This window comes from Gossypium hirsutum, chromosome A05 (genome assembly GCF_007990345.1).
Source record: "Gossypium hirsutum isolate 1008001.06 chromosome A05, Gossypium_hirsutum_v2.1, whole genome shotgun sequence".
Classification (NCBI taxonomy): Eukaryota; Viridiplantae; Streptophyta; class Magnoliopsida; order Malvales; family Malvaceae; genus Gossypium; species Gossypium hirsutum.
The window spans coordinates 99,324,529-99,338,659 of NC_053428.1; the positions used below are offsets into that span (position 1 = coordinate 99,324,529).

At 32.5% G+C, this 14,131-nt stretch overlaps 1 protein-coding gene and 1 pseudogene across 1 annotated transcript; both read right to left on the bottom strand.

Moving 5' to 3' along the window:
- Positions 1-7,516: 7,516 nt before the first annotated feature.
- LOC107959853 (cinnamoyl-CoA reductase-like SNL6) lies at positions 7,517-10,043 on the bottom strand. The gene is made up of 5 exons (XM_016896016.2): positions 9,579-10,043; positions 9,258-9,442; positions 8,270-8,464; positions 7,924-8,077; positions 7,517-7,842 (listed from the first exon to the last, which is right to left on the bottom strand). Exons 1-5 carry the CDS (start codon positions 9,841-9,843, stop codon positions 7,538-7,540), a joined length of 1,104 nt encoding a protein of 367 aa, XP_016751505.1. The 5' UTR covers positions 9,844-10,043; the 3' UTR covers positions 7,517-7,537.
- Positions 10,044-11,258: 1,215 nt separating this feature from the next.
- On the bottom strand, positions 11,259-12,662 carry LOC107960977 (histidine kinase 4-like; annotated as a pseudogene).
- Between the last annotated feature and the right edge of the window lie 1,469 nt (positions 12,663-14,131).

Consider the following 14,131-nt stretch of genomic DNA (forward strand, 5'->3'; position numbering starts at 1 on the left):
TCATTAACTTCTATTTGGTGCAATTTTTTTTCAAACCTTAGTAAAGGTCACATCCTGTTTTTAAATATTTGTTGTAGGAGTGCGAATAAGGAATTGAATAATCTAGTGGTTAGGAACTTAAATAATTTCCTAAAGGTTTTAGGTTTTAGTCTCCACACTTTCAAAATTTTTATTTATTTATAGCAAATTTAGCATGGTCAACCCCCTTTCCATCCAACTAAGTTGCCTTGTATGGGGATGATTTCTTTCCTTTCTCGACAAGTCAACCTTCCTTAAACTCCTTATTTGATCCCTTTTTACTCCTTTGTCCCCTCAACATGCCTCATTCTCCTCCCTTACCTTATGTGTCCGTTTACCTAGACATAGTGAAATTAACCTTTTGTTTTCATCTTTTCCCTTTTCCTATTATCATTGCCCTTCATTGCCCTTCATTTCTCTTCATTTTTTTCTTTGTTTTGGCCACCCTTCCACTACCATTACCTTAATTCTTCTCCCCTCTTGCACCACTCTTTGCCAATTGAACCACTGCTAGACCTCATTGCCGCCATTCCTCTTCTTTATTTTGCTCCAACGTCGCCCTTTGCACCACCACTCATCACCGTGGCCACCACCTTGCTCCACCATCGATAATACCATCTTTTTTCTCTTCACTTTTTTTAATTTTTTTTATAATCTCTTCATTCTCTCAAGTGTCGCACCCTTTATCTTTCCTCCTCCTCCTCCTCTGTCGAATTCTCACTGGAATGCCGCCGTGCCTCTACCGGATTTAGTGATTCTTTCTCTTTCTTCACCATTTTTCGATCTCTATCATTCTATTTAGTAACCGAAAATCCTATATAATCTATTTCAATTAGTTTTTAATTTATTCCTAAATGTTGTATTTAGTGACTCACTTTTCAAGTGATCATTTTTTCTAGCTTCATATCCCTCTCCAATTCAAGATCACAGTGATCTTTTGACCCTCTCATTTCAACTAATAAAGAGTAAATTTAGTGTTTGAATGAAAAACTACCCATTCCTCTCTTCTTTTCCTTTAGGTTGAATGCATATAGAGTCCATAGTGTATTTTTCCTTCAAATGTTAACATATTGTATTCTACTTTATGTTGAAGGGCCGAACAATACCAACCCAGAAAGTTACTAACATCGGAAATGAGATCGCATTTCGATTGATTTTTATAAGAGTAAGTGTTGATGAGAGTTTTTTAAAATTGACTTATTCCATAAAATGTTAAAAACAACATCTCTAATGAGGAATCACCTTTGTTGATAAGTAGGTGACCTATCGATCAGATCTAAGTGTGGGTGTTCTTTAGAGGGGTGATTCGCTTTGGATCTACTATTAGGTCTGGGTCTAATCTAAAATAAAAATAGATATACATCAATTCTAGTATTTAAATAAATATTATTATTTATATTGAGTTTTATGTGAATACTAAAAGTATTCCAAAAAAAAAGGAGATTAAACCCATCGATGTGTATTGTACCAAGTAAGTAACCCAAACCAACTAGCTTATTAAAAGAATGTTGTGTGGTTATGATTTTCACTGTTTGAAAAGTATGTTATTCTCATTCTCATGTTATGTGGTTGTAACAACCCGTTTTCAGTGAAATTGAAACAGTGGTTTTGGGACCACAAATTTGAAGTCAGAAAATTTATTTTATTATTATTATATTTCCTACAGCATGATAGAAATATCGTATAAATAAAATTTTTACTGTTTAATGTGAAAAAGTTGAGTTCTAATAGCTAAAGGTATTAAATAGCTATAGAACTTTAAAGTGGGGACCATTACATAGTAATTAGTCCATAAATGTGATAGCGGAAAGTAATGGCTTGGTAATATTGTAATTTGGAATAATTTTAAAAGTTAATAAGTAAATTAGTTATTAAAGATAAAATAAATAAAACAAATTAAAGTCTTCATCTTTAATTTCTTGTTTCAACCAACTATCAAAGAGAGAAAGAAGCCATTGTTGTGCTTAACTTTTGGCCAAGCTTCCATTGTCTATTTAGGTATGATTTTTGCCCCGTTTTTAATGATTTTTATGTTTCTAGGACCGTTGTAGCTTAATCTAGCTAATCTGGGGACTAATTTGTGAAACTGTTAAACTATTAGGGTTTTTCCATTGGTGAATATACTTGAGTTTTGAAGTTTAATGATAGAAAATGAATGGTTGTTGTTAGGTAACCAATTTTGGTAAAAGAATTTTAGATAGTCAACTCGTAGGATACAAATGACATGTTATTGGGGTTACCGATTCTCAGCTCAAAAGAACTTACCGATATTCAACTCGTATGAGCTTACCGTTACTCAGCTCGTATGATCTTACCGTTTACAGATTGCAATAGCATACCGATTTAGAGCTCATACGAACATACATGTACAGGAATTGATGGATTACAGTTCAGTATATCTTGTGTGTGCTACCCGAGTATCCAACGATATTCTAAATGGTTCAACGAACATAGTTCTGTTACGAGATTATAAGAGTTCAATACGAACTACTACAAGTATTTACATGAAATACATGGAAATGATGTTACATGATACATTGATAAATGAAATGGATGATACATGTATAGGAAACTTGGATTATTGTTGAGTTCATCCATGTATATTGGCTATTATATGTGTTTCACATGACTAACATGTTGGTGAATATATGCTTAGGCATTTGGCCAAGTTGAGTAGGGATATGATATGTTTCTTACCTAAATTGTGATTAAATGGTAAGTTAAATTCTATATTATACGTACTTACTAAGCTTAAATGCTTACTCTATGTTATTTTTCATGTTCTATAGTGATTCGGAAGCTGGTTCGGGTTGGAAGCTTGTCCGATCTATATCACACTATCCATCGGCTCTTTTGGTACTTTTAGTTGGTTACACTTTGGTTATAATGGCATGTATAGGTTATTTTGGGTAATGATAGCCTATATGATTTGTTATGTTTATAACCATTTGAGTTGGCTCGTGATTTAGTATATTTTGGTATGTATATATGTGGCCTTAACATGGTTGATGATATGTTTGATATGGTTGCATGATAAAAGGGTAAAATGATGGCTAAATGTACATTTTGTACTTATGTTTTGTGATGTGTAAATTGGTGATGAATTGGTATCTTGTTTTGTAAGGCATATATTTTTAAATATGATAGTTTATGGAATGCATTTTGGTACCAAATGGTTGTGTTATGGTAAATAAATTACATTGTATGTTTTGGTAGGTAAGTGATGTGGCATGAAATGATGCAAAATGGCTTGGTAAATTGTTGGCTTATTTGGTTAAATTGTATACATGAATATACATGTTTACATAATGTCATTTGAGGTGCCTAAGGGCATATTGGTTGTATGTGTACATTTTTTGGTGTAGCTGGATGCCAATTTGGGTGAGCAATATGACTTGTAAAATGGCTTATTTTCGTCCACACGAGAAGAGACATGAGCGTGTGTCTCAGCTGTGTGTGACACACGGCCGTGTCACCTGGCCATGTGTCCCCTGTAGCTTTAAAAAGGATTGTAAGTCAAGCTGTTACACAGCCTAGCACAAGGCCTGGCACACAAGTGTGTGAGGTTACTTTGAAGGGTACACGGCCTAGCACACGGGTGTGTGCTTGGTTGTGTGACCAAGTCAGAGAGTTACACGGGCATGGACACAGCCGTGTGTCCCTATTTCGAATGCCCACACGCCTAAGACACGGGCGTGTCTCTTGGTCATATGAGTCACATGGCTTAGCCACACGGTCGTGTAACCCCTGCAGCTTTGAAATTTTTCCATGTTTTTCAAAAAATTCTCTAATTTTTTGATTTAGTCCTGACTTGTTTCTAATGCATATTTAGGGCCTCAAGGGCTTGTATAAGGGATAATATGTATGTTTTGAATTGGTTTTGATATGAATATTATTATGATATGAAATTTATGTTTGTTTGATTTGTAATTTTTGGTAATGCTCCATAATCCTGTTCCGATGCCGGATTCGGGTTAGGAGTGTTACATTGATATTATAACATAGTTGATTTTACATGACAAATAAATTGTAATATTTGATATATTGAAACAATACATGAAACGCATGTTAAACATGCCCTACATGATATTATATATTGAGAGATTCTATTTGCATGCTTCGACATGTCTAATGTGACAAGTGATGTCTTGAAACAAAAAATATGTATATATAATTCATTGTGGCCATAACACATGCATGGGGTGGAAAAAGAGGAAGAATTTGTGGCTTCGTCCACAACCTACATGACAACTTGTCTGCAAAATTTGTGGTTTATCCACAACCTACACGACAGCTTGTCTGCGAATATTGGTGGCTTCGTCCACAATCTACATGACAGTTTGTCTATGAATTTGGTGCTTTATCCACAATCTACATGACATCTTGTCTGCAAATATTGGTAGCTTCGACCACATATACTGGAGTGATTAGATGGATGAGTTCTGAGGAACTCTTTTTGGAGTCTAGTGGTAATGGGTAGGATTTTTTATAAAATTTACATAATTATTTTACAAAAATTGCACTGCCATAATTATGTGCATAAATTTGATTATATTGTATGATAAGTATGTGTTTATTGTTATTTAACTTGTTATAAGACACATTATTAGGCTTTAAAAGCTCACTCCTTTAGTTTCATAACATGGACTTAGGGTTTGGATTTAACATTCGAAGGAGCTCCTCAGATGGAACTTTAATAAATGGATTATAAATTATTTGGGGTGTTATTTTGGACATTGGACATTGGACTTTTTATTGGGTTGTTCCTGTACTATATAACTCTAAATTGCCATGCATGCATGCTTGATGGATTTAGAAGTATTTTGAATTATTGAGTTTATTAAATTAATTATGATTTTTACTTGATTTTAAACAAATTTTGTGATTTCTCTAAGTATTTTCAAAAGTCCACTGCCAAATATTTTTACCAAAATTTTAAGAAATAAAATATTGCAAATTCTTAATTTTACGATTTAAGACAAGATTTCGAAATAATAATGATACTTTTCAAATACTTGAGTTTTAATAACTACTTTTCAAATACTAAATTACTCGGTATTTAAAATTTAGAGTTTTTATTAAAAACAATTGAAGCCTAGTTATTTTCAACAAGTAAATGTTTTTAATAGTTTTAATGTGACTTTCGAGATTCGATCATAACATCTAGACTGAGTTTAAGGTGTTATAATTTATATTGTGTTATGTTGTATATTTTTTATCCTATATTTTATATAATTTGAATTATGATGATTTAATTTAGAAAAAAAAAAGATATACATTTTGTGATTCAAAGTTTTATTTTTATGCACTCAAAGTATTATAAATTTATATAAGATCTTAATGTTTTATATTTATTTTAAGACGTTGGATTGTATCATTCACTGTTTATATATGTTGATGTTATTTTTCAATTATATTTCATTTTAATTGTTTTTATATTACCTTCATATTTCATCTTCCTTCATCTTATATTTTATACAATTTATTATAAGCACAGTAATTTATTCCCTCCCTAACTTTATAAAAAAGTCAATTTAAATTTTTATTTAATTTGACTTCTTTCAACTATTAAATTTATATTATTTATCAAATTAATTTAAAATAGATGAAAAAAATTAATATTCGTTGACTTTATTAATGTAGCATCCATACATGACATATCAACAATCAATTTTAAAATAATATAAAAATTATTTAAAAAATAAAATTATAAAATTATTATAAATATAAAATATAATTTTTTTAAATTTAGAAAATTAATTAATTATTAACGTGATATATACGTGAATTTTCACATCAATAAAATTAATAATCTTTAATTTCTTTATTTATTTTGAAATAATTTGATAAATAATATAAATTCAATAAAAAAAACTCTTTTTTACGAAATTAAAAGACCAAATAAAACATTATACCTTTATTAGAATCATTTTATTTTAATTTAAATTGTCATCCATATGATTTAAATCCTTCAACTTAAATTTTGACATGAAAATTCTAATCTCAAATTAAATTACCATATCTAACACACATTGATTTCAAAGGAAGACAAATTCTAGAAACAATAAAGCGTAACATGCAGCCAGCGGCTTTATTTGTGGCCGACCTTCCTTTTCTACATTTTGAGTATTTATTTACATTTACAAAACCCTAGGCCCAGGTCCCTAAGCTACCTCACTCACATCTGACACCACCACGTGATGTAGAGCAGCTTGGACTGAATTCTTCTATCGCACGTGTTCTATTTAACGCCATTTATTTATTTGCAGGCAGCTAATACCGTTGATTTTTTCCCTTTTTCACGCCCAACTTAAGCTTGGGGAATATTTGCACAATTATTTAACTTTTTTTTCACATGGCTTCTATCAAAAAGTAATAAAAGAATAAGTTTAAATTGATAATATATTTTTTATTTCATAAATAAATTTTAAAAATTGCATATGTTATTTTTTAAAATATTTTATTTTTTTATTTTTACAAAATATTTGTCAACTTTTTAAACTAGAATTTAAAAAAATCCATTGGTAGTATATAAGATATTTTCTCATAAAAAATAGCTTGATATGATTACCTTTCCTTTTTTTATAATTTTTATCGGATATTATACATTATATAAAATAATAGGTAATTTATGCCCAATATCACTAAACAATTAATAACTTTATATTTTATTTACTTAAATTTAAAAAGTTACAAAATAATCACTTAACTATTTAATTTTTTTATTTAAGTTACTAAACTATTTAAAAATTTTTATTAAACTTATTGGGATACTATATTTTTTTAAAAGTCAAGTCATCAAACTCCAAGCGACCATTTGTGTGGATCTGGCAATCAATATCAAAGATTGTAGAAAAAAATTATTTGAATTTTTAGTTTGTAATTTCTTGACTTTTAAAGTTGTTTAATGAAAAAAGATTAAATTGTAGAAAAGAAAGGAAAAAAAAGCTTTCGATTGATATAAATAATATAAACAAAAAAAGTCATATAAAGTGATTTTAATCATCTCATGACTTAAATGAAAACTTTCAAATAGTTTAATGACTATTTTATAACTTTTTAAAATTAAATAATAAAAAATGTAAAATAATTTAATGACCTTATATATAATTTACCCAAAAATAATTATTTATATAAAGTATTAACTTGGTTTGCATATAATGTGAAATGTTGTTATTATTTTTATACAATTATTTTACAGTTCTTCTCTACCATTATCATTTTGTTCTATTTTATGTTATTTTGAAATTATTTTGGGTTATTGCTTCAGTTCTGTTCCCAAGACCCCTTTTTTTTTTACAATATGTTGGTTTTGTCGACAAGATAAACCTTGTTTTTTTTAATTTTCTTTTGCTGATTAAAATACATAATCAATTAACAAATTTTAGATTCACTAATAAAGCAAATTACACTTTAAAAAAAAAAGCAAGTTTAAATATTATTGTGAGAAGCATCTTCATGAACAATAAAATGGACATAAAGGATAAAAAAGAAAACATAATCAAAAGTGAAAAGTTTACTAGGGTTGACTTTGTCCATACCAGTTTCTGATTGTTCTTGACATAAGATTGTTAAGTTTCTTGTTTGACAATTCAAAGTGAGTTGGAATAAATTCCAATGAATTCCCAGAAATCCTGTTTGGAGGAATCCCTATTTCACTTGCCAGCTTCTCAGCTTCTTCATCTCTTTCAATGATTCGATCAAAGCAAATGTACCTTCCAAATGCTGTTTTGTTCATTGCCTCAAACACAGCAACATGAGCCTCAGCCAGTCTAATTACATCAACAGTGGCTAGTAATCCCTTTGCATACATTTCTTGAGCCCCTGAGTTTCACAAGTTACTGATCTAATTTGCTTTTCAAGATAAAAATTGAAATTAGTGAGTCAAAAATGAACAAGAAATACCTTTAAGATAAGCTATAGTTGCTGTGGGGTTTCTATGGGAGAATTGAGGGCCTGTAATGAGTCCTGGACAGATTGTGGTCAGTTTTAAGCTCATTTCTTCAGCTATTTTCCATGCAACTTTTTCTGCTTTCAGCTTCCCCAATGCAAACCAGAGCTGCCACATTTTGAAAGGAATTTATATTAGTTGGATTTGAGTGTAAGTCTCCGACACAGATATACGAGTCCTTAGAGAATCGTATCTATGTCTGGATAGACGGGAACTTTGAGTCGAAGTTAACACAGACGCCCATCCCACGTATTTATCTCGAAGCATTGATATTTGTACTTTAGTTTGCATTAGGTATACCTTTTTCTCCATACAAAGTGCTTCATTGCTCCAAGAATCATGATTAACCAAAAGGGGAAGATCATGTTGGGAGCTGTCTCTCCATATGCAGGCCAAAAGTGAAGAAGTGAGCACACAATTCCTCACAGAAGCTGTTCTTGCACATGCCTTCATCACATTTTCACTTGCCTTCACTTCTATTTCAGCCATGGATTTCTAACCAAAACACCAGAAGGTCGCATTATTTTCTATTAGTGAAAAGTAAGCTTCAACTTGGTGCTAAAGAGAGTCTAAAACTATGTTTTTCGGTACAGGTATCCTTAAATTTTCCAAATATTTAGAGAATCATACTCAATATTTATGTCCAAATATGTGTTGAATATAAATATTAGATACCAAAAGTCGAAACAACATATGCATAAAAGGACATGCAAGTATAAGAAGGTGAATGATGAAGTTTATGATTTTGGCATAAATTCAGACCACAAACTAGCACTTGTGGTGCCCTGGACCCGGTAGGCCAACCCAATAATGAAGTCGTCAGGGGCATGCTTATTTTTGCAGTGAAAGACTTATTTTTAGAAAGCAACACTTTTCAGTTGACTTGTTCATCCCATTCCTTTCATCTTTCATCTCAAGAAGAACTATCTACCTACGAAATATACTGATGGTACCCCGTACCTGGAAGTATAACTATCTACCTACGAAAAATAATGTTGGTGTTTCCTTAGCTACTTGGACTGAGGTGAAACCATGGAAGTGCTGGATACAAGTAGGTGTCCAAAATATGTTCAATTTTTCTAATCTTTTTTTTTTCTTCTAAATGGGACTATCTTCGTATCTAGGTCCGGATATGCTCAAAGAATACTTAAAAAAAAACAATGGGCAAGAACTTGGCAATGTAAGAAAAGTTAGTCTTTGTGTAATGTTCATTCCTATCATAGAACAAATTGCAGCATTATTAGTCACTTGATGTGTGTGAATAGCAAAGAAAAGAAGGAAAACTCACTGAATAACCAGAGATGCCAGAAGGATCAACAAAAGCAGAGGTGTGAAACACTCCACGACACCCATCAAAGGCCTCCATCAGCCCCTGGATTTCAGTTTGCCTAGCCATTACCACTGATATTTTATTGTTACAAGCCATCATCATCTCCCCAGAAACTTGCATCTCCCTCAGCTTCTCTACATCTTCTGCAGTTTTTTTGAATCAAACCCAAAGAACCCACTTAATAAAGAAGTCTACGGGAAACAGACAACAACCTTAAATCAGACAAGGGTTTTCTAACCTTGTCAGATTCCAGGCTGTTCTGAACAATAGAATGGTTACCTTGGTTATCCACAAGGATTCGAACAGAGTATCCACGGAGCAAGAGACGATTAACTAAGGCAAGCCCAAGGAAAGAAACACCACTGGTCACACAAACAAGCTTGTCTTGTTGAAAATCAAGGTCGGCGATATGGGAACTCATTAGGCCTTTGAAGTCATCATTTTCTTTGCTTCTTTCCGTGGCAGCCAAAGCAACTAAAGTCTTCCTGAAGTCTTCAAACTCCCTTCTTTCACTCTCTTCATCTTGCGCCCTTGCAATCCCCATGATTAAGTTTGAAGCTCTGGGTCAGTTTAAACTCTCGTTGCTATAATTGTCTGCAAAGGGAGGCTAAAACAGAGACGATCTAAAGACAAAATCATGCAAAAGGCATTACTCCCATATTTGAAAGCTTATTTATTTAACAAATTTCAATGAGGTGGGCTGCGTAACAGTCCAATTGAGATAATATAGAGACTCGGCTTGCTCGCTTGGCTTGATTTTAAGTGGCTACAAATAAATAAACGTGTAATGTTTGGATTTTTCTTATTTGTTTATCAATTCTTTTTATTTGTTTAAGTGTACTTTGTATTTAAATGAAAAAAATGTTTTATATAATATAATATATAAATGCGAATGTTTTTAGTCACATGCAAAGGTTTTTTTTTTTTTTACTTTGTTATTCTGATTTTTTTATTATTTCTTATCTTGAATTTCTAAAAAAATTACTTTTGAGAATTTGTTTTTTATTGAATTTTTTCACGAAGAAAAGGACAAAGAAAGAAAGTATCAACTGATAAAACTAATTTAGGATCTCACCATCCATCAACGTCATGTTTCGTGCTATTTATTTAAATTTACGTTTTCATGATTTAATTTTAAAAATTTATAAATAGTTGTTAAATTATTTAAAAAAATTTATTTAATAATTAATTTATAATTTTTTAAAATTGAGTGACTAAGATATAAATTAAATAATAATTTAATAATTTTGAGTATAATTTATTGAAAAATTTAACATGTTACATGGGATTGTTGGAATTTTTCAAATTTCACAACTAAAAGAAATGAGAGAACTTGAAATTTCCAATAATCTCACATAGTATGTTAGAGTATTTTTGTAAGTTCATGCTTTCATCTATAAATAGAGTATAAATTTCAATAATTTTTAAGTAGCGCTTAGAAACTCGGATTTAGATTTAAAATTTAAAATTTTAACTTTGAAATTTATGATTTATGTATTCATTATTTCAATTTTTTTTGTTTGCAAGTGGTAGGAATAGAAACAGAAAATAGGAAATAGAAAAGGGAAGAAGAAGAATAATAGGGGAAGACAAAAATTGAAAGGGAAGAAGCAAATAAAACATATTCATTTCATTACCCTCCATCCAATTACAGCTGCATATATATATAAGGAAATAAAACAGTCCAAAATTGGTTAAAACTAACAGTACTAACGTTTATTCAAAACGCCCCGTTTTTACTGAAGTCACTGCACATCATTTCATTTATACTAAAACGCACCGTTTACGACATTTCAGTTTTGACCCGTATCAAATACTCTCCCCCTAAAATGATCATTGTCCTCAAGGATCAACTTGAGGAAGAATGCTCTTGAGTTGGTCTAAGGACTCCCAAGTAGCAGACGGTCCATTCAGCATGCCTCTTCCAGGCTGCCTCTTTTTCCCTCTCTCGAGCACTTGCTAAAGACATGCAACCACCATTCTTTCCCTCGAAGGTTTCATAATCATAGTATCTGCAAAACCTGCTGCTTTTCTTTTCTCGAGTTCATCATTACAAATATTTTTCGCAAGAAGAATCATCTTTGGTGACTTAAAAACATGTCCATTTTTCTGTCTGTCCAACGTTTGTAATTTGGAACCACCATCCTCACCAGAAAGCCATGAACCCTTCTCAACAAGATTCATAATTATCTGCTTAAATCTGCCTGGATCTCCTGTAACCATTTCTGGAACTTTATCAGAAACAAACACTGCCAGCTCAATACCTTTATTTCTAGATTTCTCAAAAAATAAAGAGAGCACATCATCTAGGATAGACCGAACGTCAACGGAAACAGTTTCCAGCTCCAACTTTCTCGTTTTAATTTTAGCACAGTCAAGCACCTCATTTATTAATGTTATCAGTGCCTTCCCACAAACTTGAACAGTCTGAACATAATCCCTTTGTGTTGAACTTAAATAAGTATCTAAAAACAAGGCAAGCATCCCAAGGATGCCATTCATGGGAGTCCTGATTTCATTAGAAACAGTTTCCAAAAACTGTGATTTGGCCACATCAGCGACTTCTGCTCGAACCTTGAACTCTTGCATTTCATGGAAAGCATCTTCAACTTTAACAATGTGTATTGTTGTACCATATAAGATATAGCCAACCAATAAGCAGATCACAAAGAATGAGAAGGTCGTGGTTAGTGTAGTCCATAATGTGGGTGTCTTATGATGATACCTACAAATCATCCGATGCTTTCTAAATGGATCTCCAAAATCAAGCTGGCATTTATGCAATAAAACCTGGTCATCATCTTGAATTTGGTGACCATACATGATCAAGTGATCTGAAGAGTTAGTAATATGGTACACATTCATTAGAATTGCCTAATTTCCAGCAGGTTTCCCAAGTAAATTCTCCATAAGTGACTCCACATCAACTGCTCCACCAAGGTATCCAACAGTTTCTTCAATGCGCTCTTGCTCAGCCAGACTCGGTGGAAGCTTGGATTTGTAAACAGAGAATGTCAACATAACACCAAGATGATGAGAACCCAGTAACCTAAAGGGGCTAGTTAGGACAACCTTCCTAGTAGCCCTAGCCCTTAAGATGTTTTCTCAATCCTCCTTCCCTGACATCACATCAAGTGATTCAATGTAAGAAACAGTTTCTTGAGAGAAAACCATAGAGTCATATTCATCTAGAATAGGAGAAGATTCCCTCTTCATTGTCCAGCCATGCCACCTTTCAAAATGCTACTCTTTCTGCATAGGCCTCTCAATTGTTGTTCTAACAACGTACTCTGCAAAAGTCTCAAACAAGTCATGATAGTGTTCCATTGATCCTAGTTGCTTCAAAGTGACCAACTTGGCCATAGGGTCTTTAAATAGGGTTGAGCGAAATCTCTTCTTCAAACTATTGGCATATCATGTCCTTTCTAATTTCAAAACCCTTAAGGTCTGTCCAGTGTCAAGGAGATTGCACAAGTATATGCCTTCCTTGTTATCATTGCAAGTTGAATCAACATCTGTAGATTTTGGGAATAACCACTCGTAAAACACCATCCCTTAAAGGATCTGGGTCAAAAACATCAATAGTGGTACAAGGGTTCCCAGAAGATGCTACTGGTTACTTGCTTGAATTAGTAGCAACAACATTAAAACCCTCCGACGGAGGCTGAAGAGATGGCAATCTCAAAGGGGTAGAACTTTGGCTTGCTACAGCACATGGTTTACCGAGCCTATCTATTGAAGTTGGCATGCATGCAATAGATAAAGCAACCAAGGAGCAGACCATGCAACATAAGTTATGCGGATGAAGTATGAAGAAGCATATCAAGCCGCACTTACAGCACAAAGTACATACAGTCCAAGTTATGTGGATGAAGTATGAAGATCAAGCTGCTGTAGTATTTCCGGATGAAGTACATGTAGCTACTGAAGTTGATGCTACTATTCAATTTCAGTTTCATTTTGTTACTTTAAGTAATATTTTGTAACTTAGTTAAATTAGAACTAAGTAGGTAGTGTATTTAATGTAATTAAGTGCTGATAAGATTGATAGATCAGCTTACCTAATTGTGCAAGTTGATTTGCAAGTTGCAATGTGCAAGCGGTGCAAATAAGTCTAAAAATAGTAAATATGTTAAAGCTGACCAGCTTATGACTGGTATATGTATTGGCATTATGCCATCTTTTTTAATTAATGAATTTCAATAGAAATCATTCAAGAAAAATACTCTCTCAATTTTTGCTTTCATAGTTCAAACCAGATTATGTTCGTTTGCTTAAAAACTTCCAAACTTGAATTTCAAAGTTTTTATCATTCTTAAACTTGATTTATTATGTTGTTGCTCAAGTTTTACACTGAGCTTCATATTTCCTCCGGATAATTGTTTCAAAAACCCAACAATTGGTATATAGAGCCAAATTCTTAGTGGACCTGTCGTATTTCAATCCTTAAAACCATGTCTTCCTCAGGATTCTCACCAGTGCCACCACCAGTCTTTAATGGAGAGGGCTACAACATATGGGTAGTGAAAATGAAGACCTACCTGTAGACATTCGATTTGTAGGAGGTTGTCAACTCAAATGTTGAACTAGAACCTCTTAGAGCCAATCCAACAGTGGCTCAAATCAGACAACATTCAGATGAAAGAACCAAAAGGCACAAAGCCATGTCTTACATCCAAAATAGTATGTCTGATGTGATTTTCACAAGAATCATGGCTTGTGAGTCACCAAAGCAGGCTTGGGATAAACGAAAGAGGAGTTTCAAGGGACTGAAAGAACAAGGCAGCAACAACTACTGAATTTAAGAAGGGACTTTGAAAACTTGAAGATGA